The sequence below is a fragment of the Urocampus carinirostris genome, chromosome 11 (assembly GCF_059441175.1).
Source record: "Urocampus carinirostris isolate Australia breed hairy pipefish chromosome 11, RoL_Ucar_1.0, whole genome shotgun sequence".
Taxonomy (NCBI): Eukaryota; Metazoa; Chordata; class Actinopteri; order Syngnathiformes; family Syngnathidae; genus Urocampus; species Urocampus carinirostris.
Window position 1 is genome coordinate 40,326,305 of NC_142359.1, and position 25,566 is coordinate 40,351,870.

At 40.9% G+C, this 25,566-nt stretch overlaps 1 protein-coding gene and 1 long non-coding RNA gene across 4 annotated transcripts in view; one reads left to right on the forward strand and one right to left on the reverse strand.

The window, feature by feature from the left end:
- The window catches only part of plxnc1 (plexin C1), a 52,552-nt gene that overhangs the window by 2,574 nt on the left and 24,412 nt on the right, over positions 1–25,566 (reverse strand). The window contains exons 12-30 of one of the 3 annotated variants that reach the window (XM_088347349.1): positions 20,332–20,440; positions 20,025–20,204; positions 19,378–19,545; positions 19,213–19,309; positions 18,988–19,089; positions 16,518–16,621; positions 15,673–15,714; positions 15,482–15,594; positions 15,219–15,417; positions 12,568–12,714; positions 11,145–11,313; positions 8,927–9,027; positions 8,738–8,795; positions 8,612–8,646; positions 8,451–8,546; positions 8,205–8,368; positions 1,465–1,612; positions 1,267–1,407; positions 1,132–1,206 (exon numbers count right to left, since the gene is read on the reverse strand). In XM_088347349.1, the coding sequence (XP_088203475.1) occupies positions 1,132–1,206; positions 1,267–1,407; positions 1,465–1,612; positions 8,205–8,368; positions 8,451–8,546; positions 8,612–8,646; positions 8,738–8,795; positions 8,927–9,027; positions 11,145–11,313; positions 12,568–12,714; positions 15,219–15,417; positions 15,482–15,594; positions 15,673–15,714; positions 16,518–16,621; positions 18,988–19,089; positions 19,213–19,309; positions 19,378–19,545; positions 20,025–20,204; positions 20,332–20,440 (2,248 nt within the window). Of the gene's footprint in view, positions 1–1,131; positions 1,207–1,266; positions 1,408–1,464; positions 1,613–8,204; positions 8,369–8,450; positions 8,547–8,611; positions 8,647–8,737; positions 8,796–8,926; positions 9,028–11,144; positions 11,314–12,567; positions 12,715–15,218; positions 15,418–15,481; positions 15,607–15,672; positions 15,715–16,517; positions 16,622–18,987; positions 19,090–19,212; positions 19,310–19,377; positions 19,546–20,024; positions 20,205–20,331; positions 20,441–25,566 lie in introns of all 3 variants that reach the window. The other 2 variants (XM_088347350.1, XM_088347348.1) reach the window with 2 other exon arrangements.
- Positions 13,667–18,255, forward strand: LOC148357371 (uncharacterized). Its single transcript, XR_015852003.1, has 2 exons — positions 13,667–13,783; positions 15,183–18,255. It is a non-coding gene; the product is annotated as an uncharacterized LOC148357371 (long non-coding RNA).

A 25,566-nucleotide genomic window follows, 5' to 3' on the forward strand; every position in this document is an offset into this window, starting at 1 on the left:
GGACGACTTTTATTTTGTTAAATAAAAGTTATGATTGTCAACGCAATTGAGTTTTCCCTTCCTGCCTCCGTTCTGGTCCGGTCCCCCCCGTGACCGAATGAGCCAACCAAGAAATGAACTCAGCGGACGATCCCATTCGACTCCCGTGCCTGCCTGTCCGATCCCCCCTGCCGAGCCCGATCCGTCCGACGCCGATGGCGCCTGCCTCTCCTTGTTCCTGCTTGTTCGGAGGAGGGAGCGGGGTTGCCCCAATCGAGAGCGTCGACCTAATCCGGGGTGCGAGGGGGGGTTTTTGCCTGTTCGACTCTACAGCCTGCCAGTCCGACCCCCCTGTTTGCCGGTTCTGATTCTACCTGTCCTGTCTTTGCCGGTTCTGATTCTACCTGTCCTGTCTTTGCCGGTTCTGATTCTGCCTGTCCTGTCTTTGCCGGTTCTGATCCCGCCTGTCCTGATTCCGACTCTCCTGTTTACCTGTCCTGTTTGCCGGTTCTGATTCTGTCCTGTTTTCGCCGATTCTGCCTGTCCAGTTTGCCCGCCGGACCCCCCCTGCCGAGCGCCGAGTCCGGTCGTCCGATGGCGCCTGCCTCTCCCCATTCCTGCGTGTTCGGAGGAGGGAGCGGGGTTGCCCCAATCGAGAGCGTCGACCCATTCCGACTCCGCTGCCGATCGCTGTTTTTCTCCATCTTGGGAGGCAGCTATTTTCAGAGTTTTTGTCGAGTTTTGACCAATCATGGCTCTACTTCTGTAGCCCTATGCTGTGTTCCAGAAGAGTGGGAAGTCAGATTTTCTATCTCCGACCAGGAAAAAAGAAATATTCTCCTTTACGATCAGGACCTCCCACTTTGAGTAATTCCAATGATATTTTCCTGGCAAGAGGTTGGAAAACCCGACTTACCACTTGAAACGCTTTGAGGTCCTATCTGATAAATGCAAATTCCTCATTTTCTGAAATGCAGCATAAGTGTTCCTGATGACATTCTCCCGTAACACAATCTCTCAATACTGATTTTTAATCAAAATTCTGAAGAAAATATGTTCTGTTTTAAATTAGCATTGAATTTGAATTAGTGTTAAGTCAAATCACTCGGTTTCATTGACTCTCTAACATTACAATGAAGTCAAACATCTGACCTCTGCAAAGTATCGCTGCACCGTCTTGTAAAGCTCCTTAAGGGCTGTTCCTTCGTTGAACTCGTTGTCGTGCTTCTAAAAGAACACTTGAGTTATAACAATTGTGATGACTTCTTTTTATTGCTCGAAGGTCACCTTTGACTCGTCCTGCAGAAAAGCGTGGAACTCAGAGCGTGTGACAGGCGCTTCATCTCGAATCTGCCGGTAGTAAGTTTGCACTTCCTCTTTGAACTTGGGAATGTCTTTGGCGTAGAGCAATTTGTTGGTGGGTGCGTGCTGCACCAAAGAAAAAGTTTCAGGACCACATTGATGGGGTGGGATGGCAGCTCTTACCTTCCCAAGTTGCGTCTCGCTGAGAGAGAACGAATCCATGAAAGCTTGAGCTGTGACCGACAAGCAGCCGTCCAAGTGAGGACTTTTGTCCATCTCGAAGACAAACTGGGGGTTCTTCAAGATGTTCACCCAAAAACGTAGCGGTAAACTGAAAAATGGGAAAATACCTCATTATCTCATCTCATTAGCTGCACCGCTTATCCTCAGTACGGTCGCGGGGGTACTGGAGCCCATCCCAGCAATCATCGGGCAGTGGGCAGGGGACACCCTGAACTGGTTGCCAGCCAATCGCAGGGCACACAGGGACAGACAACTCACTCGCTCTTTCACACCTAGGGACAATTTGGACCGGCCAATCCACCTGATATGCATGGAATGTGGGAGGAAACCCACGCAAGCACGGGGGAGAACATACAAACTCCGCACAGGAAGTCTGGTAGCTGGATTTGAACCCACACAGGAGGTTCCCAAGACCTTAGAACTGTGCCGCACACGCGCTAACCACTGCGCCGCCGTGCTGCCCTTGGAAAATACCAACTTGGAAAATATGATTTTTTTTTTTAGGAAGTTCTGCCTTATTTTACTGTAACACAAAGGTCAAAAATCTTCAGCCCGAGGGCCATTTGAAGCCCTAGGGATGACAGCTTGAGACCCTTGCCTTAATATGAAAGTTAAAGGGACAGTGTGTACTTCCAGCTATTTTTCCTTCAGCTCTTATTAGCTCTTATTTTATTATATATATATATATATATATATATATATATATATATATATATATATATATATATATATATATATATATATATATTTACAGTGGAACCTCGGTTTTCGAACACCTCTCAGTTCGAACTAATCGGTTCTCGACCAAAAATTTCGAAAAATTCTTGCTTTGCTGTTCGGTCAAATAATTGGAGTTTGAACGCCGGTACGCTAGGGTGCGATGCTGAGCGGGTGTAGATCGTGTAGATTGTCCCCACCCCTCGTGAAGAACTGTTATCACGTGCAGACGTGTTTCGTTTTGCTTTCCCTTTCTAATATAGGTGTACCAAGTGTTTTAGCCCCTAATTATGCATCTGAAGAAGGTCGGTGCAAGCAGCAAAGTTGCTACAGTTGAAAAAAGAAGAGTAGTGCGTTCATCTATTGCATTTAAGAAAGAAATAATAGCAAAATATGAAGAAGGTGTGCGAGTTTCCGATCTTGCTATACATACAGCATGGCTTCTGCTGAGCACCACAAAGGTAAGAAATCCTATTCATAATTCTTTTCTTTACCCTTTGTTTATTTTTACTCGTTCATGTTAGCATACGGAAGATTACGATAACGCGAACGTACGTTTAGCCTGGGTTAGCTTTGTTTACGTAAAACATTCAGGGTGTTGTAACGGAGCCCCATTTCCAAAATGACGTGTAAACGACCAGATTTTTTAATTTTTACACGTTCATGTTAGCGTAATCTTTCGTACGGAAGATTACACTTACGCGAACGTACGATTAGCCTTGGTTAGCTTCATGTTTACGTTCATGGTAAACATTCAGGGTGTTTGAATGGACTAAAAATGATTTACATTACTTTTAATGGGAACAACGATTTTGGTGATTGAACATACCGGTTTTTGAACAGGGTTCTGGAACGGATTATGGTCGACAACCGAGGTTCCACTGTATATATATATATATATATATATATATATATATATATATATATATATATATATATATATATATATAAAATTAGTTTTAAGAAAAAGCATGGAGTCAAAATTCACCTGGACAAAATCGAGTGTAAAGAGCAGTTGCATCAGCGCAATACATCCTTAGTTTCTTCTCAAGGTTTGCTAGCTTTGTTTGTCAGCCGATGGAGGACCAGAGTGAAGAGGCACACCACAGTGCTCAAGACCCCCTAGCTCAACTTGCTCTGAGCATAAGGATGAGCCAAGAAGTGCAAAGCATGGAAGGCTTGCCGAAAAAGTCGCGGTTGAATCTGTTATCTCCCAAGGACTACAGGTGGGCACAACTGGATGAGGACCTCATCATCATCCTTGACAACACCTCGAAAGGGGATGCTGCATTGCTGAAATGTGTCAAGACCTTCGGGAACTGAAAAAGCGGTGGAGGAGAGCAGAACATCAGGAGAAAGGAAGCCCTGAGTCGCTAAGCTCAGAAGTGCAGATAACCTACCCCAGTTTAGAGAGCGGAGGCAATGCGCTTAAGACCGAAAGAGAAGTGCCAGCAGAGGAAGTCTTTCATGAATAATCCCTTCCGCTATACATCGGACCTCTTTGGCGATCTCAAGAGCAGTAGATTGGCATGTTCCAAGGAAGAAGTGTAAGATGCGATTAAGGTAGCACATAGCGACTCCAGCAGGCTCCTACCACTGGGAGTGTGCCCTTCTGTATTTCGAAGCTTAATCTAAGCATCCCTTTTAACATGGCAGACTTTACCATTGAAGAAGTGAGGTCAGTGGTGGAACGGGCTTGGGTGGGATCTGCCCCTGGTCCATCAGGGACGTCTTAAAAGATTTATAAGAATTGCCCAGAGTTGCTAAGGACACTGGCCACACTGCTGCGCACACTGTGGAAGAAGAAGCAGGAACCCTTGCTGTGGACATTTGCAGGGGGCTGCTTCATTCAGGCCGTGAAAGACACAAAAGCCTACTGGAGGCATCAGGAAATTGTGGGCACTGTGTGTCGCGGATTGCTGGGACTTCACAACTACAGCGTAAAAAGCTGGCTGAACACCAACGCGCGAGAGAGAAGGAACATGGTGGTACAAAGGGTGCGAGAAAAAGCTAAAGTAAATCGTCACATCAAAGCAACAGGGTTGGGCACCCAGGCACACTGGATGCAGTTGGGAAGGGGGTGCTCGAGAGATCGTTGTCTTGGAAGATGCTCTGGGACATCGACCAAGGCAAACTGAAATTCCTGTTGTGTGCTCTGGCTGATCTACCCACACAAATAAATTTTAAGATCTGGGGCAAAGAGGATGAGGCATCCCGTAGTTAGTGTCACCAGCCTCTGCACACTGGACCACATTCTGACCAGCTGCTCAAAAGCTCTGACAGATGGGCACTGCTGGTGGAGACACGACACAGTCCTCACCGAGGTCGAAAAGTAGGTCAAACTACGGATACAAGCAGCCCCCAATACCACTGAGGCTCACAAGGTTCCACCCACAGAGCAGTAAAGTCCCAAAGGGAAAAAGATCCAACCACCTATCATCAGTGCTGCACCGTGCATCGGATCGGGAGTTGTGGATCGATCAAAAAAAGAAGCTTTCTTTCCTTAGGAGGTAGAGGCAAATACCCTCCGACTGGATATGATCCTTCATTCTAGGAGCTCAAAGGCCATCAATTTAGCAGAACTTACTGTTCCCTGGGAAGTCAGGCTAGCCATATCTCATCAGGTAAAGAGTGTTAATTACCAGGACATTGTGGATGAGCCTACCATCGCTGGGTGGCATGCCACCCTCCACCCAAATAAGGCTGGCCCTTGGGGTTTACGCACCACATACAGTGCATCCGGAAAATATTCACAGCGCTTCACTTTTTCCACATTTTGTTATGTTACAGCCTCATTCAAAATTGTATTAATTTGATCTCTTATCCCAAAATTCTACACAAAATACTCCATTATGACAATGTGAAAAAGTTTTGTTTTTTTCACTTTTTTTGAATTTATTAAAAATAGAAAACTAAGAAATCACATTTACATAAGTATTCACAGCCTTTGCCATGAAGCTCAAAATTGAGCTCAGGTGCATCTTTTTTCCACTGATCATCCTTGAGATCTTTCTACAGCTTAATTGGAGTGCACCTGCAGTAAATTCAGTTGATTGGACATGATTTGGAAAGGCACACACCTGTCTATATAAGGTCCCACAGTTGAGTGCGCATGTCAGAGCACAAACACCAAGCATGAAGTCAAAAGAACTGTCTGTAGACCTGCGAGACAGGATTGTCTTGAGGCACAAATCTGGGGAAGGATACAGAAAAATTTCTGCTGCTTTGAAGGTCGCAATGAGCACAGTGGCCTCCATTATTCGTAAATGGAAGACATTTGGAACCACCAGGACTCTTCCTAGAGCTGGCCGGCCTTCTAAACTGAGCGATCGGGGAAGAAGGGCCTTAGTCAGGGAGGTGACCAAGAACCCGGTGGTCACTCTGTCAGAGCTCCAGCGTTCCTCTGTGGAGAGAGGAGAGCCTTCCAGAAGGACAACCATCTCTGCAGCAATCCACCAATCAGGCCTGTATGGTAGAGTGGCCAGACAAAAGCCACTCCTTAGTAAAAGGAACATGGAAGCCCGTCTGGAATTTGCCAAAAAGCACCTGAATGACTCTCAGACCATGAAAAACAAAATTCTCTGGTCTGATGAGACAAAGATTGAACTCTTTGGTGTGAAAGCCAGGCGCCATGTTTGGAGGAAACCAGGCACCGCTCATCACCAGGCCAATACCATCCCTACAGTGAAGCATGGTGGTGGCAGCATCATGCTGTGGGGATGTTTTTCACCAGCAGGAACTGGCAGACTAGTCAGGATAGAAGGAAAAATGAATGCAGCAATATATAGAGATATCCTGGATGAAAACCTGCTCCAGAGCGCTCTTGACCTCAGGCTGGGGCGAAGGTTCATTTTTCAGCAGGACAACGACCCAAAGCACACAGCCAAGATCTCAAAAGATTGGCTTCAGAACCACTCCGTGAATGTACTGGAGTGGCCCAGCCAGAGTCCAGACTTGAATCCGATCGAACATCTCTGGAGAGATCTGAAAATGGCTGTGCACAAACGTCTCCCATCCAACCTGATTGAGCTTGAGACTTATTGCAAAGAAGAATGGGCAAAACTGCCTAAAGATAGGTGTGCTAAACTTGTGGGATCATATTCAAAAAGACTTGAGGCTGTATTTGCTGCCAAAGGTGGATCAACAAAGTATTAAGCAAAGGCTGTGAATACTTATGTAAATGTGATTTCCTAGTTTTCTATTTTTAATAAATTCAAAAAAAAGTGAAAAAAAACAAAACTTTGTCACATTGTCATAATGGAGTATTTCGTGTAGAATTTTGAGATACGAGATTAAATTAATACAATTTGGAATGAGGCTGTAACATAACAAAATGTGGAAAAAGTGAAGCGCTGTGAATACTTTCCGGATGCACTGTATATGCGCATTTTCCTGCAGAAGATCTGACTTAATTCCAAACAAGTACAGAAGGCTGTCAGGGAGATAGCCACAGTAGTCAAAATTAGTTCAACGTGGCTGTGGCTGTCATGAGGTCGTAGCTGGACTGCTTCCACAGGTGAAGGCTAACTCAGCCCTTTCTGCCCTGCTCAGGAAAGGTGTACAGGTTAAGGGGTGAAACACCTGTGACCCTAAGATACCTCCTGGGGATTCAAAAGATGGACACAGTGCACTCTTGTCAGGTCTGGCAGCATTTTTTCCCCATGAATTTGCCTAATTTGAGCTGTACCAGTGCAACTACGTTCCATTATCCCCAATCCCAAATTCCTGTGAGCGGGGACAGGCAGAAGACACTTTTATCTAGAGGTGTGAAATCCCAATCAAACCTACCTACCCGCCCCTTCCTGGCGCGAGAACCCGAGCTCTCATGCATGCTTACTTTACTTTACTCAATCTCGTGCTGACGTTGACTTCGAAATACTGGATTAAAACCCACCGCCAAGAAAACCCGAATTGTTTTTACTTGCATGCAATAATTTTTTACCAAATTTGCAACTGAATTCACAATTTCAAGCCTTGATTTTTAGGTGTTGGATTTATTTTCTTCGGCGCAGAGAAAACATGAGCAGTGTGCAATTGCGCACGCACGTAGCTTAGAGGGAACATTGTTCTCATGCACATTATTGTATTTATTTTTTAGTAAATCATAAATTGGTTTGTTGTACTTGAAGAAAATAGTTATTTCGTAAACACTTCTTTTGACCAAAAAAGCCTTAAACTGTCATACTTTTTTTGAGCTCTTGTTTTTTGAGAAAAAATCAACACTGTTTGACCCAAAAAACATCGTTTTATTTGTTGTAAAAACACAACATACTAGAAGCCGTTTTTATTTCACTAGAAAAATACCTTACTCTAAATACCCCTTTTTAGATTAAATGTAATGAAAGAGACAAAAACCCTCACTAACTTAGAACTTTTTTTTAGCCTTGTTTTTTCTATTTACATGTCCTACCATTGATAGCTGCCTATTTACTTTTCACTGGCTTAGTTTTTCCTTTATTATTATTTTTACATGACCCAGAAAAGGAACCTCCTACTGTATTTTTTAAATCACCTGAACACAGACTTTTGTCTTTGAAACAAAAAGCCTATTTATAAAGTATTCTTGAGGGTTACCTCACATAATAGCCTCCATATTATCATTTTTTTTAATATATATATAAATGCCTTATTGTTTTGTCTGTTTCAGAAACACAGTTGATTTTCACCAAAATTTCTGTCATTTATTTCTAAGAAAAACCCTAAAATATAATGCCATCTGATTGGATATTGAAGCGTGGCTGTAAGTGACCAATTATTGGGTCTATTTTCTTGCTGCTGCGCTAATATCTAATGCATAATTTTTTTGCAAGTCCAGTTTTCATGCATTCCTATTCATTATACATTAGAAATGTCTACATGTAAATCATGATTCCTATCTTGCTCTCAAGCGAGAAAGATTTGCCGCGTCACATTATTTTATTTCGGAATAAATACAAATCTTAAACATATACAAAACAAAATACCTGTTGGTCTTCCAAATGTGCAGCACATCTGGATCTAGGATCTTCATGTTGTCTGCTTGACAGTCCAGGAAGTCAAAGAAATATTTAACAGCCAGCGGCGCCTTGCAGTTGTGCATTCCCCAAATACACCTAAACAAATTCTCCAAGTAAGAATGCACGGCCACCTTACACAACAAAGACACACGCTGTTACTTAAACTGAGTTATTTGCAGGAACAAGACAAAGTTGGAGGAAACGCTGTTTCACCTTTGTTGACAGCAGTTTGGTGAGATGCACTTCCTTCAGTTTCAACTTCTTTCTCTCAGGACTTTTTGCCTCATCCTCGTCCAAATCGGGGCCAATCTGTAAGGGAACTTGCAATTCTGCTATTGCTAAAATGAGAATGGCACCCATGATGTCCCACTTACCAAGTGAAAATATTTCCCTGAAAAGTTATGATCATCTGAAAGGAAATGATTAAAAACGTCAATACTAATGCCTAATTAATGCTCAAACATTTTGACACACAGTATTCAATTTTGCCATCAGCTCACCTTTCAGACTCACAGAATTTTTTTCCGAAAACACTTTGACTGTAGCGCCATCTGGGACCTACGTACAACAAAAATCAGATCACAATAAGCGGCTGAAAAAAATGGACAATTTGAAGTATAATTCAACAAAAATGTACACAACTGCAGTGTAACAATTGTTGTGCTGTGATCTTTTTTAAAGATTGTCACCTTATAGTGCTGAAGAGTGTTAAGCATGGTCACATCTCCGATAACTTGAGAGTAAGCGTCTACTTCTTCTAGAGCAAAAAAGGCGCTGTCTTTTTGCAGCTCTGATGGCAAATCAAAAGTGATGAGGAAATGGGAGGACTTTAAAAAACTACAAATTCTGAATGACATCCCGATGAAATAAATGAGTCTGTGACGTGCCTTCTAGTGCTAACAACGCTAATGCTACTGCGAGAAACACAATAAGCTACCTGTGCTATTTGCCTTTTTCAAACAAACGTGCTAATTTTCCAGGAGAATTGCTCTTGTGGTCTATTAAAGCAAAGTACCGTAAATTCCGGACGATAAGCAGCTACTTTTCCCCCAAACTTTCAACCCTGCGGCTTATTCAGTGATGCGGCCAATTTATGTAATTTTTCTAACGGCCGCCAGCAGCGCTCGAGTACAAAAGGTAAGATTTAGACAGGTGGAATATATGCGCCAAGGAAGACACCAACTTCACTAAAACTGGCCGCATGCGAAAGGCAACTTTTTCGCAAGTCTGCCAGTGGATCCTTACAGCGTGGGGCAGCATCAAAAAAATCCACCATAACCAACGGGTTCCGAAAAGCCGGTCTGCTGCGTGCCGGAGAGGAGGGCACAGAATCAGGAGTGGATGAAAGTTCCAGCGACAATGAGAGTGCGAGTCTGGCTGCGGGAGCGTGGGACGACGTCTATATGACAAAGTTTCTTTCCGACACTGAGAAAGACAACTTTGATGGCTTCAGTTCTAAGGAGGAAGATGAGGCCGGTTTACCGTGATTTTTACAAGTACGGTATGTTTTTTTAACAGACCCGTTTACTGTGTTGCGAGCGTGTTGCTACCATTAACTGCCCTGTCACAGGCACGGTTTGGGATGAAATTTATATTATTATTATTAAAGCTTTGAAAACTCTCTCGGTGTACCGTCTTTCTTTGTAAATATGTGTAACCATGTATGATATGTATTTGCAACTGTATATTTTTGTAATGTATTTATTTGTATTTATTTTGGACACTTATTCTGATATGTCTTGCACGGGCCAATTAAAAAGAAGGGGCGTAACAAACGCGGGGTGACGGGACGTGGGGACCGGTAAAGGTGAGTGTTTGTGGAAACGGCGGACAATAGTGGATATATATTTTTCCCACCCTTACCTTTGGAAATATACACTTTCCTTGGATTACTTTCAACGGGACCCGGACTCTGCAGGTCTGCATGAAACCTGAAGTACTGGTATAATTTTATGTTCATTTTGCCAGATGTGATTTTTGGACTGTGTACTTAAATGAAGGTATTTGCTGTTAATAGTGTCAATAAAATTGTTCAAACCAAAAAGAAGGACGTTTAGTTTTAATCGCGGGGTCTGGTCCACTTATCTATATAATATAATATAATATTATATTATATATATATATAATATAATAATAAAGGTATATTCTATTCTATTCTATTATTCTATTCTATTATTTATACGTACAATAAGGTGAACATGCATTCAGTGGAGGCAGTACCTCAATATGTCCTAATTGGTTATTCTCATTCAGTGTTAAAGTTCTTTCTGATTTAATATTGTTTTAATTTTTAAAAAAAATCTCGGTTATAGCGTGAATGTTATTAATATAAGTAATTTGTAACATATTACTGTGCTAAGCATCAGCAGATGCAGAGTGAGGCACGCAATTCTCTTGCTTCATTGCAGAAAGCGACAGTGAGATCAAGGATTATGATTTTATGCACACCTCAGTCTCAAATATGTGAAAGTATTGGCAGGTCAAGCCTTTCAGTAACTTTTTTTTTCTTGTTGCATGGACCTTTTTATCATAATGGAGGATTACCTAACTATAAATGCTTTTATTCAAAAAGAGCAGTCCATGGACAATTAAACCTTACTTTCTTGTTCTGCCAATCAAACAATGAAGAAGATGTATGTACATTTGTTTGCAAATCTGACTGCCTCATCAGACACAAACCTCACTACACGTCACTGGTACAATATTCAATCAATTACTAGGTTTCCATTCTCTATTCTCGTTGTTATATCAAATGATTAAAATAAACACTAATCCTTCCTCCATGTATAAGGAATTATATATAAATCGATTAACAGTGAATTATCTACGACAAAAACATGATTAATCTTAATGAAATATTTAATTGCTTGGCCACCTCAAAGCTGTCTGTAACTCTTACCAACTCACCGATAAGAACGCTGCACTGAGGGCTATTGTAGGGGAAGCCGAATTTGGCCTTGAAAGTGTTGAGGATCTTCTCTTTGACTTGTTCCACCGTGTCGCAGCTGAGGGCCACTACATCCAGGGGCTCGCTCACCTCGCCCTCACTGCCTACCGCAAACAAGGCCCTCAGCCTCTGCCCGATATAAAAGACAGCGAGCATGAGCAGGACGTGATGAAATACTTCTCTTTTCATGAATGAATCAAATGTCTTAGAAATGGACAATCTCTGGCCTCATATTGTTGAAATAAAATACAGTAAACCCCTGGGTTATCTATCCGTTTTGAAGTGGGAAGTTGCTTTATAGAGGGGGATAGAAACATACAGACCCTTTCATAGCCTACGCGCCACGTCACAGTCAAAGCTAGAGGGAAGAGAATAAATACTCAGCTCTGGTCAAGAAACCAAGCTTTCATTTCTGCTTTTTGTGTTAAAATGTTGTGTTTTGTTTTTGTGTAACAGAATCTAAGAAAATGTGAGTGATCGTGAATAAAAGTTTTACAGGATCCCAGCAGACACTCTTGATCAAAGACAAAAGAAGAGACTTGTAGATGGACCGCAGCACTCAGCAAAAATTCTCGTGTCTGTAGCACACACTTCATAGAAATTAAACATTTATGATTATTGTTGTCGAGTCCATATTGCTTACTATATTAGCAAAGTATCTTGTTATTTTCTTAGCTTCAGCTAACGTTAACATGTAGCCTGATCAAGAGATCATTCTCCTGAATCAAAATAATAAATACATAAATAATTAAAATTATCTCATAAATTACTTTCTGTGCCCAACGATTGTTGGCAATGCGTGCCCTTTTTTTTTGGAACCACGCAGTGTTTATAGGGCAACTGTTGGCTACACGCTAACATTCAGTTGAGGCTAAGAAAATAACAAGATATTTTGCCGATATAATAAGTAATATGGACTCAACAGCAATAATCATAAAAGTTTAATTTCTCTTAACTGATGTGAAGTGTGCGCTTAAAACCCGAGAATTTTTGCTGAGTGCCTCGGTCCAATCTTTTTGCTCTAATGCGTTTACCACAACTCTTTTCTTTTTCTTTGATCAGGAGTGTCTGCTGGGATCCTGTATAACTTCAATTTATGAACACTAAAGTTTTTGACGACAGCTAGCAGCAACGACAACTATCGTATTATCTGTCTTCTGACTGGCGCAAGTATTATTTTGCCTCTAGGCTAAGCCCCGCCCATCAGATAAGTCATATTGTTTACAAACAAATGAAAGGGACTATAGTAAAGAAGTAAAAACACCGTAAGGAGGGGTCACAGTATCCCAGGAGCCTACTGTATATCTTTTAGGAACAAAAATGCCTTGGATTAGTTTTGTTTGACTGAGGAAATAAGGATTCCCTTCTCCGGTGTTGTGATACCAGCTCAGTAAAGTCCTGCGCCTGCCACAGAAGCCAGTCCTCACTGAGTGTGTAGAGTGCTTTTTCGGAGACACGGTCAACAGGCCCTCGAGCAATCTGCTGCGTGAGGGCGCTCACCAACAGGAACAAGTGTTGCCCGACGCTCTCCTGTATGTGAGCCACAGGCAGGAAGTGTTGGAAATGTGGTCAAGGTTTAAAACGGCTCATAAACAGGAATTAAGAGGAGAGTGGCGTAAGAGTGAAACTGAAAAAAAGCACTTCTGTGTGGCTGGCTGCAGTAAAAGTCAACGTTGAAATTATTATGTTAAACTAGAAACTGCAAAACATCCAAATGAAAATGTTAAAGTAAAATACGAATAATTAAAAGTTTAATTTTGCTTGTTTGGTTAGCACATAATTTTGCCCATTTTCAGTAATAATTTACTGATTGGGCCAATTTACTTATTTTAAGTAATGAGAGCCTTATTTTTTGTCATCTAGTTTGAAGTATTTTTATTATTTAAATACAAAATAAAAATATACTGTAAAGATGAATCACATTTTCTGCTACTGGGATTGTACATTTTTTTCAGTTGTGGATTTTTTCCCCCTGAATTTTTTGACTGAACTTAATGCAGCTTGGTTTAAAAAATACAGAATGCAAAGGGTCTAGGAAAAAATAGGATTAAAGTAATACAAAAACCATTTAGAATATTGTCAAGTAAGATTTAAAATAAGGAAATCATTATCCTGACAAAACACTCAAAAATGACCAATAAAGGCTAGCATTTATCTTAAAGTACAGTGGAACCTCGGTTTTCGAACGCCTCTCAGTTCGCACAAATCCGTGCTCGACAAAAAATTTCGAGAAATTCTTGCTTCGGTGTTCGGTCAAAAAACCGGTCTTCGAACACCAGTAATGTGTGAGTGCGTATGCTACGCACCATAGCGTACACACTCACACATTATGCTGAGCGGCTCATGGGTGGAGATGGCCCCCAACCCTCGTGACCAACTTTTATCACGTGTGTTACAATGTATTTGTTTCACCCGGTGCGGTTAGAAGGGGGCACCCACTGTCAATGTAAACACTGAAGTATGTCACTCAGCTTTACCGGAAACTTCAGTGTTTACATTGACAGTTGGTGCCCCCTTCTAACCGCACCGGGTGAAACACATACATTGTAGCAACGTGCACACGTGCCTCTTTTTTTGCTTGATACTGAGCACCACAAAGGTAAGAACTCCTATTCATAATTCTTTTCTTTATCCTTTTTTTTCATTTTTACACGTTCATGTTAGCGTAATCTTTCGTAGGGAATATTACGATAACGCGGAGGTACGATTAGCATGTGTTAGCTTTATGATTACGTTGATCATTCAGGTAAACATTCAGCGTGTTGGAACAGAGTCCCCTTTCCAAAGAAACCGCTCACCACTTGTGAAGACCCGGGTGCTAAATGACTTGTAAATGACCTGATTTTTTATTTTTACACATTCATGTTAGCGTAATCTTTCGTACGGAATATTACGATAACGCGAACGTACGATTAGCATGTGTTAGCATTATGTTTACGTTAAACATTCAGGTAAACATTGAGGGTGTTGGAACGGAGCCCAACATTGAGGGTGTTGGGACGCAGACAATGAACCGCTCACCACTTGTTGTGGACACCCGTGCTAAATGACTTGTAAACGACCTGATTTTTTATTTTTACATGTTCATGTTAGCGTAATCTTTCGTACAGAAGATTACGATAACGCGAACGTACGATTAGCATGTGTTAGCTTTATGATCACGTTGATTATTCATGCTAAACATTCAAGGTCTTGGAACGGATTAAAACAACTTTACATTATTTTTAATGGGAAAATTGATCTTCGGTGATCGACCAAATCGGTTCTCGACCAGGCTTCTGAAACGGATTATGGTCGAGAACCGAGGTTCCACTGTATTCATTTTCTCTTTGTACGAAAATAAAGTTTAAAATAAGATTGAAATTATAAGAAAACAATGCATATTATATGTATGGTTTCCTTAGAGTGAGGCAAGACATTTTTCCTGTGTATATCTTTTTTTTTTTCAAATCATTAATTTTATAACTTTTGGTTGTTGTTAATTTTTCAACTTGACATTTTACTTTGCACTTCTCCATAGCAACCAAATATTGCAATTAAAACATTGATTCAACTAAAAAAACAAAACTTTTAATGTATGGGAAAATAAGAACAAAATAAAATTAAAAAGGGGCAAAATTCTGCACCACCGCACTGTAAAATTTTACTTACAGATTAACCTTTCTCTCATATTAAGTTTGCATTTTCTCTTTACTGCAAAAAATAAGTTTACAATGCTGATTATTAAAAAGTACTTAACACGAGAAAGACTTATTTGCAGACTAATGAAATATTTTGTGATCATTAATCTTTATAATCATTTTTTTGCACATTTATTTTTAACCAGACTTTTTGCTGTGTTCTTGAAGCTCCTTAGTGCAATAATTCCAGTACCAATGTAAAAAAATAATATTAGTCAAGCTTTCTAATAACTGAAAAAAATACTTGTAATGAATAGTATTTGTCTTGATTTTGATCTATTAATTTATCTCTCAATTTTCTCAATGGGTTTCACAAAGTCACACATTCTAGCTGTACAGTAGTGGACATCTTACCCTCAAGAAGCCATAAAGGCAGATGGACATCCAGTTGGTGAGGAGTTTCTCCACGACGGACTCTGTCCTTCTGAGGAGCATTTTTGGCTGAGCATTGCTGTTCTTCTGCATCAAATCCTTCAGCAGAAGCTCCATAACATCCGTGAGGTACGACAAGTTGCTGTGGAGCGCCACGGTCAGCAGAGATGCCAGCGCGCATCTGCATCCAAAAGACGTGATTAGCGCTCGAACACTAGAAACAGCAAAATGTGGCCGATAATGACTTGTCTTTAATGGTAAAGGTTTTCTGTTCCTCTACAGCGTGCACCATGCACGTCAGGAAGCGCTCATCCTGGATAAGTTTGGAAAAGGCCTGGCAGCACTCGTCCAAACGAACCTTCACGGTCACCTAATATAGTCAAATTCAATGGAAATGCAGTTTAAACAAAGACGACTGGTTTGTGTTCGGCCCTACCTGACCCACATCAGCCATACACGACACCATCAAAGCTTCATTCTGCAGAAAAAGCACAAAAAAGTTAGAGTTTTTTTGGGGCTTTTGAGTATTATTAGTAGGGAATTTGGCGTTGACGCCTTTGGCTGCAAAACGCCAAAGGCCTCACAAATCTGAAGCTGTTTTCAGCTCTACTGCAAGTTGTTTACATCAAGTGTTTTCCGATCTTGTGACCATGCCAGATGGAGACTACCATTGCGATTAGCACATATTTACAACTACACTAAAAGAAAACGCAAAGAGGGCTGCGTCGTGTGAAATGTGAACCCTATATTTCATCCAGCAATTTGAAAGCTATTCCGCTGTTGTCCCGCCCTTAATATCAATTGAATCCAAAACCTCACTTTCCCTCCTTTGAATGCTTTTGGTATTTTTGACCACCATGATGTGTTGATTTCTACACTACGCGGAAGAACATGGTAATCGAGCAGCGGCGAGAGACTTGAAGATTAATGATTCGAAGGTTTGTCATTTCATGCAGGGGGTTTGCAGGCGTACTCCCTTCCCGCCTTGGATGCACCGTGCAAATACGTCTTTGATGCTAATCTCCAAATTGTCATGAATTTTCTGCTTTAGGTGAGAACGTTTAAGATGGGGAGCAGGGGGCACTCTTGCCCTATTGTGCAGTCCGCCCTATGTAGTGTTAAATACAGAAATAGAACCAGCTACAGAGACACCTCCAGAATTTACAGTTTATATGTTGCTTTTTTGCTCCTCCAATCAAATGATGAATAAGATGTAGGTTCATTTATTTGCAAATCTGACTGCGCTTCGACAAGAACAGCACGTCACTAGCTTTCACTGACCTCGGGGAAGAAGATTCTGGATGCAAAGTGCTTGTAATCAAGGAAAGGAATGGCGCCCACGTTTTCCATCAGGTCCGCCTTTTCTGTTTGCATGTCTACAAAACCTGCAGGAAATATCAAATTGGGTACCGCACTTTTTAGGGAATATGAATGCTGACTGAATATGAATGTTAACCTAGATATGAGTCTATTTGTGTACAGTGCAGTGATAAACGAAGTATTTTTAAAGGACAGTGTGTATTGTTCGACCACTAGATGTCACTGCATGGTGTGGTGCCACCAAAAACGAGTGCTAAAAAACCATAAAGAAGAAAGCAGGTTTTCTCCTCACAAACGCGAAGTGAACAAGACATGGCATTTAACTTCTCACTTTTTTGCCAAGCCTTTTTGAGGTTTTGGGGTATCCCGTAGCGGCAAGTTGGGGGACAAATATGTCCCTCCAGAGGAGTATCACAGTATGTAAAATAAATGCTAATCTTTTAACCAACGAGTTTTTTAAAATTCGCATTGTTACATGTAAGGCTGCGCATCGATAACCGGTTCTAATTTGGAACTGGCTCCGCAGTTAACCGATTCCTTGGAATCTGTGGTAAAGCTCAAACGAACGCAACCCAATGCAGGATCAGTTGACGTCGTTCCATGTGCTATTTGTTGTCGCTGCTCGACCAATCATATCAGCTGCAGAGATGTCACCGGCTCGCGGTAAACTGTCAAAGGTGTGTCTGTGTTTCACGCCAAAAGACGATGCGGGAATATGCCATACTTGCAAAAAAGCCATCGCAGCGAAAGGGGGTAACATTACTAACATTAACTTTAACTATTTTGCACACCTGCCGTTAGAATTATTCTGGTTTTTATTTTTTTGTTTCTTTATATTTCTGAATACTTGTTTATACTAGTGATATTCTTAGCTGTTATTCATTATTCATTGTCTTACTGCTGTAACAAAAGAAATGTCCTCATAGTAGGACGAATAAAGGATTATCTTATCTTAACATGCTCAAAACACCTGGCTGGACAATATGGCATTAAACTCAAAAGAATGCAGCGTATTTGAGGTGCTTGAAGACAGGAGGACAGTGTAGCCACAGGAGGTAAACAACCTAGCTAGCCTGCTAACGGTTAGCTATCTACCTTAGCTTTTAGTTTTAGTTCTTAGTCGTGACATAAAGTTAATTTAGCGCCACTGTGTGTATCCAGTCACACTTCTGAATACATTTTTTTACACATATGATTTAGATGACCCGATTGGCCGTCAGACTCAGGCTGCAGGTAGCCAGTGTGCAGCAGCGGGTACAGCAGAGGCCCCTCGTCCAACAGTCCAGCCCCTTAATAAATTAATTTTGTATTAATAAAACCTTTTGTACTATATCTGTAGTCACATAGTACATATTTTTCCGCAGTGAGAATCGATAAGGAATTGGATCGATAGGCAGGGATCGATAAGGATTCTAAATCGCTAAAACCTTATCAATACAAAGCCCTAGTTACATGATAATTCATGTATTTTTGCATTTTACTTAAATCAATATGATTTTGATAATAACGTTTTTAACACAAAGAAGTGTTAAATAATACACATTGTCCCTTTAAAAAATACATTGAACAGCTCTTACAAAGCAAAAATTGAATTTTACAGACTTTAAAAAGATAAAAAGACAAAATGCAAAAAGAAAAAAAAACTAATGATAATGCCTTTGTCACATAATTAAAACTACTTTTAACAAACTTGACAGCAGCTTATATGTGGCTGATTTGTTTCATTCAATTTTACACTTAATTGATCATGATTTTAATCTGTCTAAAATGTATTTTACATTGTCCCTCCCTTTCATGTGACACTTATCGAAAAGTTTTTTTATATTAATTAAAAAAAAAGGTATTTATCCATCGATCTATCATTTTCTGCACCGCTTATCCTCAGTCGGGTCGAACCCATCTCAGCTGTCCTCCGGCAGTGAGCAGGGGACACCCTGAACTGGTTGCCTGCCAATCGCAGTGCACACAGGGACAGACAACTCACTCACTCATTCAGACCTAGGGACAATTTGGACTGGCCAATTAACTTGATATGCATGTATTTGGAATATACGAGGGAACCGGAGCGCCCGGAGGAAACATGCAAACTCCACACAGGAAGGCTGGTAGCTGGATTTGATTCCATGACCTAGAACTGTGCCGCGAACGAGATGACCGCTCAGCCGCCGGGCCGCCAAAAAAAATTGTATTTATATTTATATTTCTTTTCAATTTTATAAAATGAAAAAAAAAAAAATCCAAAATGGTTCCAAATTAGTGTTTTTTTCAGTAGGATGTAGAAACACTATTATTGAAAAGAAACAATTTGGGAGATTTTTTTTTTTATGTGTAAGCGACTATTCGTGTACATTGACACATTCAGAATAGTTTGGATAATGACAAACAATTCAAATTCAGAAATACATATTTTTCACATGACAGTGAAACACACCTTGTCTGATGTCATTCCTGATGTCAAGTTCCAGGTTTTCCATCAACTTGTTCATCTTTACCGTCAACCGTCTTTGTTGGCGGCGGTAAATCATCACCACCACTTAAAGATGAAAAGGAAAAAATAAAAATTGTATACAGTATATAAATGAATAAATATATGTATATTTTATATATATATATATATATAAAAATTTATTCATGACAAAGCTTTGCTGTAACCAACCCACGATAATGCAGGGAATCAGCAGAAGGACCATCAAGATGAGCGAGAACAAGTAAGATGTATTCCACAGCATGACTGTCCTATGTCCATATACAACCTTCACCGAAATATATAAAAAAACAAGTCAGATGATGAGTAAAAATATTTTAAATCTAAAAGATTCACCTTCAACTGGTGAAAAGTCACGTCAGGCACACTTTGAATTTCGCAAATGAAAAAGTCAGTCTGGTTGTCGGTGTGCTTCGCCTCCATGATGCAGGCGTACTCCTTTCCTCCTTGGATGCCCCACGCATACACATCTTTAATGCTCATCTCCAAATTGTCCCGCATTTTCTACAACAGGTGAGAAGGTGTAAGATGCAAACTTTTTGAGCCGCGGACCCCATTGGGTTAACCATTTTTGTTGATAGGCTTGGCCAGAAGGAAAAAATATACAAAATAATTATTTTTTTGTATAGAGGCCGCTGCGACTGGCTGGAAACCAGTTCAGGGTGTCTCCTGCCGTCTGCCTGTAGATAGCTGGGATAGGCTTCAGCACCGGCGGAACCCTACTGAAGATAAGCGATGCAGATAATGGATGGATGGATGTATAAACTTGAGTCTGTTAATTGGATTTGTTCTTTAATAATAAATGAATAAAGGTTTCTTCTTTGCGGGTTTTGATTATTTTGATGCGTATTTGGAACGCACAGAGCCCCCTGGCCCCCGAAAACACGAGGGGATTACTGTGTATAAATATATATATATACACATATAGCATTTATATTTCTACCATTTTAATTTGGTGGGCCTGATTAAAACACCTGACAGACCTGTATGGTGACGCGAACATCCTCCCCGGTTCTTATGGGGGTAAAGCTTATAAACTGTGGCTCAGGGTGATAAAAGATGGACAGCCAGCAGGGAAGCGTTTCATTGCCAACTTTGAGGGACAAACTGCTGGAAAAAGAAACCCGAGTTCCCTCAGCTGCAGGGGAATGATAGGTCAGAATCTGCAAGTGGTAAAAAACAAAGACAGCTATTGAGAAATCATAATTGAGAGTGCTATTATTTATCACACCACATTCCGAAGATAATCATGACTAATGTGTGTCAAGGCGCGTGTGTGATAAAACCTACTCTGGAGCTTTTGTTCGTCGGAACGATGACTTCATGTAAGGTGTGGCTGTGAAGAAGGCCGCCTACAACATCCAGGTTTGATCCAACCAGCGTCATCTTCCTCTTGCCGCTGAGGAAATAAAAGGCGTGACTACCTTTTAATACAGAAACATGTCGTGGTTAAATATGCACTGTCCCTTTAAGCATACAAATTAAAGATTTTCTAATCATCATAATGCAAAATTGTTCTTCAACCAATAGGGTGACTCAACTTCAGTTGTGGGGATTGACTAATGTCTTTAAAAGTTGTAACATTTGAAAATAAAGTGGTCATGGCATTGCAAAAAAGGGTTGTGGCACAAGTTTCAAGAAACTAGAAGTACCACATCCAAGCTATTTGGCTTTCATACATAGAATGCTCAAAGGAAAACCAATTGACTGGATTAGTTTCACCATTGATCTGCAATTGACGCAAACTCTAAGCTGAACAAAACAATTCTGTCATGACACTTCACATGCTAATGTGAAGAAAAGAATGTTCTGTGGGGCCACCAGACCATATATTTCTAGTATTCCTATAGGTATTTTTGTAGTATTTCAGCAGTCTGATTTTTGTAGTTTTTTTTACAGTATTACTGTTCTTTAATTTGGTAGTATTTTGTAGTATTTCCACAGTGTTTTTGTAGTATTTCCATAGGATAAGGTTAAAGTATATCAGTAGTATTTTTTTTATATTACTGTAGTGGTACTTTCGTCATATTCCTGTTGTGTGATATATCTTCTCCATTGGAGTCACGAGAGTCAGCCCGGATCATGTCCATTGCCTCCTGAGCGTAATGCTTTGGCATCTCCACCTTTTAGTAGATCGAATATCCCCAGTGGGAGGTGGCTAGAGTCAAGAACATATTTACATTTTTGACTCTTTCTGGGAGATTAATACAGAGGAAGGGATTCCCAGCCCCACTTGCTCAACCCAACTGATGTGTTGCAACATCTTGTTGGGAGTCATTAGGTGACCAAACCCCTCAATTCCAAAACCTAATACCGAGCGCCAAGCAGGGAGGCAATGGGTACCATTGTTGTAAGTCTTAAGTATGACAAGGCTGAGGCTCAAACCAGCGACCTTCCAGTCTCGGGCCTACAAGTAGAGTGAGTTATTGAAAAGGGGTCCTGGACACAAGCTCTTTATGCATCAATGAAAACCACACCCACCCCATCCCGTTTGAACAACCCCACCTTGCCGCATTTACAGACCAATGGTGGCAAGATGGGCTGTAAAATTGTTTTTTGAATAACACCACCTTTTGGCTGTCTGCTGGTCATTCTGGAGGGGTAGGGCAATTCCTAGGACTTCTGTGTTAAGAAACTAGAAGTCTGTCCGGTGATGTAATAATGCTGATTCTCAATTTCCATTGAAGGCACACAAGTTGTAGAGCAGAGGTCACCAAATTTTTTGAGGGAGAGAGCTTCTTCTTGTAAGTAATTGGCTAACAATTTAACATGTATTTGTCATGATTGCCGATTCAGTGCACCTGTGACTGCTCAATTGGCGCCAACAGCCCTGAGAGCTGATTGGCTAATGGACTCTGTTCAAACCCCCTGCTTTCAAGAGATCTCTGTCAAATCACTGTGCGAACCGTTGCTCCCAGCTCAGACTCTGTTCCTGCCCTGTTTTTCTCTACCTGATACCCGTTGCCAACCTGTTTCCAGACCTGACTCTGCCCGTTCTGCCTCCCCGATATCCGACCTGTTTTTGCCCCGCTACCTGCCTGACTTGACACCGCCCCTGCTCTCCCGTCCCGGCTAACGACTTTTATTTCCTGCCAATCTTCGACCATCCTCGCTCGACACGGAAGTGCCACTTGCGCGTCTCCTGCCACCTGCTACCCTTGTCCGTCAACCATCGGATCGTGGAAGCAAGCCCTACTCTCCCACTTTATTAATAAAAACTGAGCAAACGAGCGCTATTGGGTCCTGTGTCTGTTTCTGCTCTGTGACAGTATTTCTGAAATGAAAATGTATCATTTTGTCACTATGTTGTTACTATGTTATTGGCAGACAATTACTGTATTATTTGAAGTTAAGTTAAAATAGGCCTGGCCAACCACTAAAACATCCTTTCCTGGAGAATCTTACTGACCCATCACTGCTATTTTCAGAACCTGCCTGCGGGCTATTTAGGCATACTAGCACTGCATTGGAGACTCCTGCTGTGGCTGATATTAGCACACCGTGTTTGTTCAAAAATGGTTTCACTCAAACAAGTGGTGCACCAGTCGCACCTTTTTAAAAACTGTGTATTAGGCATAGTATTGTAAAATTATAATATTTTGCAAAATGTAATGAAAATTAGTCTGCAACAAGAGTTTTGAGTGGCCTGATTAATTTCAGTAAATGTGGTACCCTTAGCAAGAAAATGGCAGACAACCATGTCTGCTCCCTTTAAGTGAGCCTCGTGTTATGTAAAAGAAATAAAATTGACATATTTAAAAAAATGCACATTTATATATATATGGTGGTTAGCGCGTGTGCGGCACAGTTCTAAGGTTCAAATCCAGCTACCGGACTTCCTGTGCGGAGTTTGTATGTTCTCCTCGTGCTTGCGTGGGTTTCCTCCGGGCACTTCGGTTTCCTCCCACATTCCAAAGACATGCATTTCAGGTGAATTGGCCGGTCCAAATTGTCCCTAGGTGTGACTGAGCGAGTGAGTTGTCTGTCCCCGTGTGCCCTGCGATTGGCTGGCAACCAGTTCAGGGTGTCCCCTGCCCACTGCCCGATTGCTGGGATGGGCTCCAGCACCCCCGCGACCCTACTGAGGATAAGCGGTGCAGCTAATATATATATATATATATATAAATATATATATGTATAATTTATGTTTATATAAATATATACTTTTTATGGTTCATTTTTCCTTTTTTTTAACTAAATACTGTTTTTTATCAAAAAAGTTTTTTTTTTACCACTAGGACACGCTAATTTACTATGTCACTTTTAGTAACTAAAAGTCTACCTGCTTATGTTATAATGGTGATTTTCATTTCTGTTATAGGCAAGAGATTTATAGAGGATCTGAGCACACTGTGTTCTGTCTAGTATTATTTTACTGAACCATTTGGTGCATTTACTATTTCACTATGCACTCTATAGAACTCTTTAGAATTAGAATTTTCTTTATGCTTATTTAAAACAAGGTAGGAAACACTGTTTACAATTAAATAAGATGTGACACTCCAGGATAAACATGTAATAAAGACTTGAAAGAGAAATACAGATGTTACGATAAATAGGCAAAATATTTTCAAGACTGGCAGAAGTTGTAAGTGCATCAAAACAATAGTGCACAAAAAGTCGTGATATTAGCAGCGACATATTTTTCAAAATAAGCCGATTAACAACATGAATACTAATTTTTCTATACATAGACAAGATATTTATTTTTTTAACAGTATTCTGCGCTTGTTTAATGTGGTGATAGCCCTTGGTAGGAAACTGTCTCTTAGCCTGTTAGTCTATGTTCTTGTTTATTGTGTCTGTATTTAATTTCTGGAATGAAAGGTTATCGCATTTCTTAAATGGTATTTTTGTTGACATAAAAAAATTATATAGTTCAAAATACTTAAATAAATAAACTTTTTAAAACAAGAATAGGAAAATAATTTAGTGGGCTTGAAAAACAAACTATGATAAATGTAGAACCCTGCTCAGAAAAGAGAGACATCATGACTAATTCAGATGAACAGATTGATATCGTTCGAAGATCATTCAGAAAGAATTAGAACATTACATCATATGAGAAATGGCTGTGCTGAAAGAGTCATTCGCTGGAATTTTTGCACCAGAGCAACGTATCTTCAAAGCGCAACTTTCAGATTTTGAAACTGCTGAAGGAAGTAGCTTGATGGTGAAAGACAAGCATTTTTGCAAAGCGGCTGACGCCGCACAAAACAGACTTGAGCTCAGTTAGGGGTTGGATAAGAAACTTTTAGATTTGTCACACAAAGATCACTCAGTTTTTGCGCTTAATTGGGACCAGAACCACCTGCAAAAAGTGAACATCTAAGAAGTAGCGTCACACATTCATAAAAGCCCTGAAGGGGCAAACTTACCTCAAGATGACATCATTACCGACTGAGAGTATATGACTGTAACAAAATAACAACTGTAGATCAACAATTGATGACACCCCACACATAATTGCAGTGGAATGGATGGTTTTATTTCCATTATACGAAATAAAAATTAAATTTGAGGACATTCGTCAAAAGCACGCATAGCTTCAGGTACGAGGGAAGAGGCCCCACTTATCTCAACACGCACGCCCCATCCACCCCTGTGTGGATGGGACTTTACCGCCCCGCTTGCCCCTACACAGAAATCAGAACGCTTGGACTCTCGCCACCCCGTCATGTGTAGGTACGGGAGCAAGCGGCTGGCTAATTGCGTGCTAGCACCAGGTGTTAGCCTAGTAGTAGCAGTAGGCCGGCCCTGCTACCAGCCTATTTCTTTCTTTCCAGACGCCACCTGTGTCAGCTAGTTATAAGCATCTCTTTGTGTTCTTCCTACTTCCCTTAGAGTCTGATTTCATTGATGAATTTCTTTTCAATGTATTGAGCTGTTAAAATTTAGCGCCCTCGATTAACCAAAATCGAATCAATATTGCAATGTGACATAGTGCCAATGTGTAAGGGTGTATAGTTTGTCATGCAAAAGAGTGTTTGGCCAACTAAAACGGTGTTATACAGTAGGGCAAACGCGCAGACGTTCTCGCTTGCTGTCTTTTTTCTGTCGTCTCATCTACTATTTGGGTTACCGGACTACAAGCCGCACTTTTTTCCCAAATGTTCAACCCTGCGGCTTATTCAGTGATGCGGCCAATTTATGTAATTTTTCTAACGGCTGCCAGCTGCACTCGAGTACAAAAGGTAAGATTTAGACCGGTGGAATATATGCGCCAAAGAAGACTGCAACTTCTTGGCTTGTGCACAAATTAAATTAGCGTTAACATACCCTCATCATGCAAAATGCAAAAAGAAAGGCACATCAAAAAATCCCCCATCACCAACGGGTTCCGAGAAGCCGGTCTGCTGCGTGACGGAGAGGAGGGCACAGAATCAGGAGTGGATTAGAGTTCAAGCGACAGTGACAGCGCGAGTCCAGCTGCGGGAGCGTGGGACGACGTCTATATGACAAAGTTTCTTTCCGACACTGAGGAAGACGACTTTGATGGCTTCAGTTCTAAGGAGGAAGATGAGG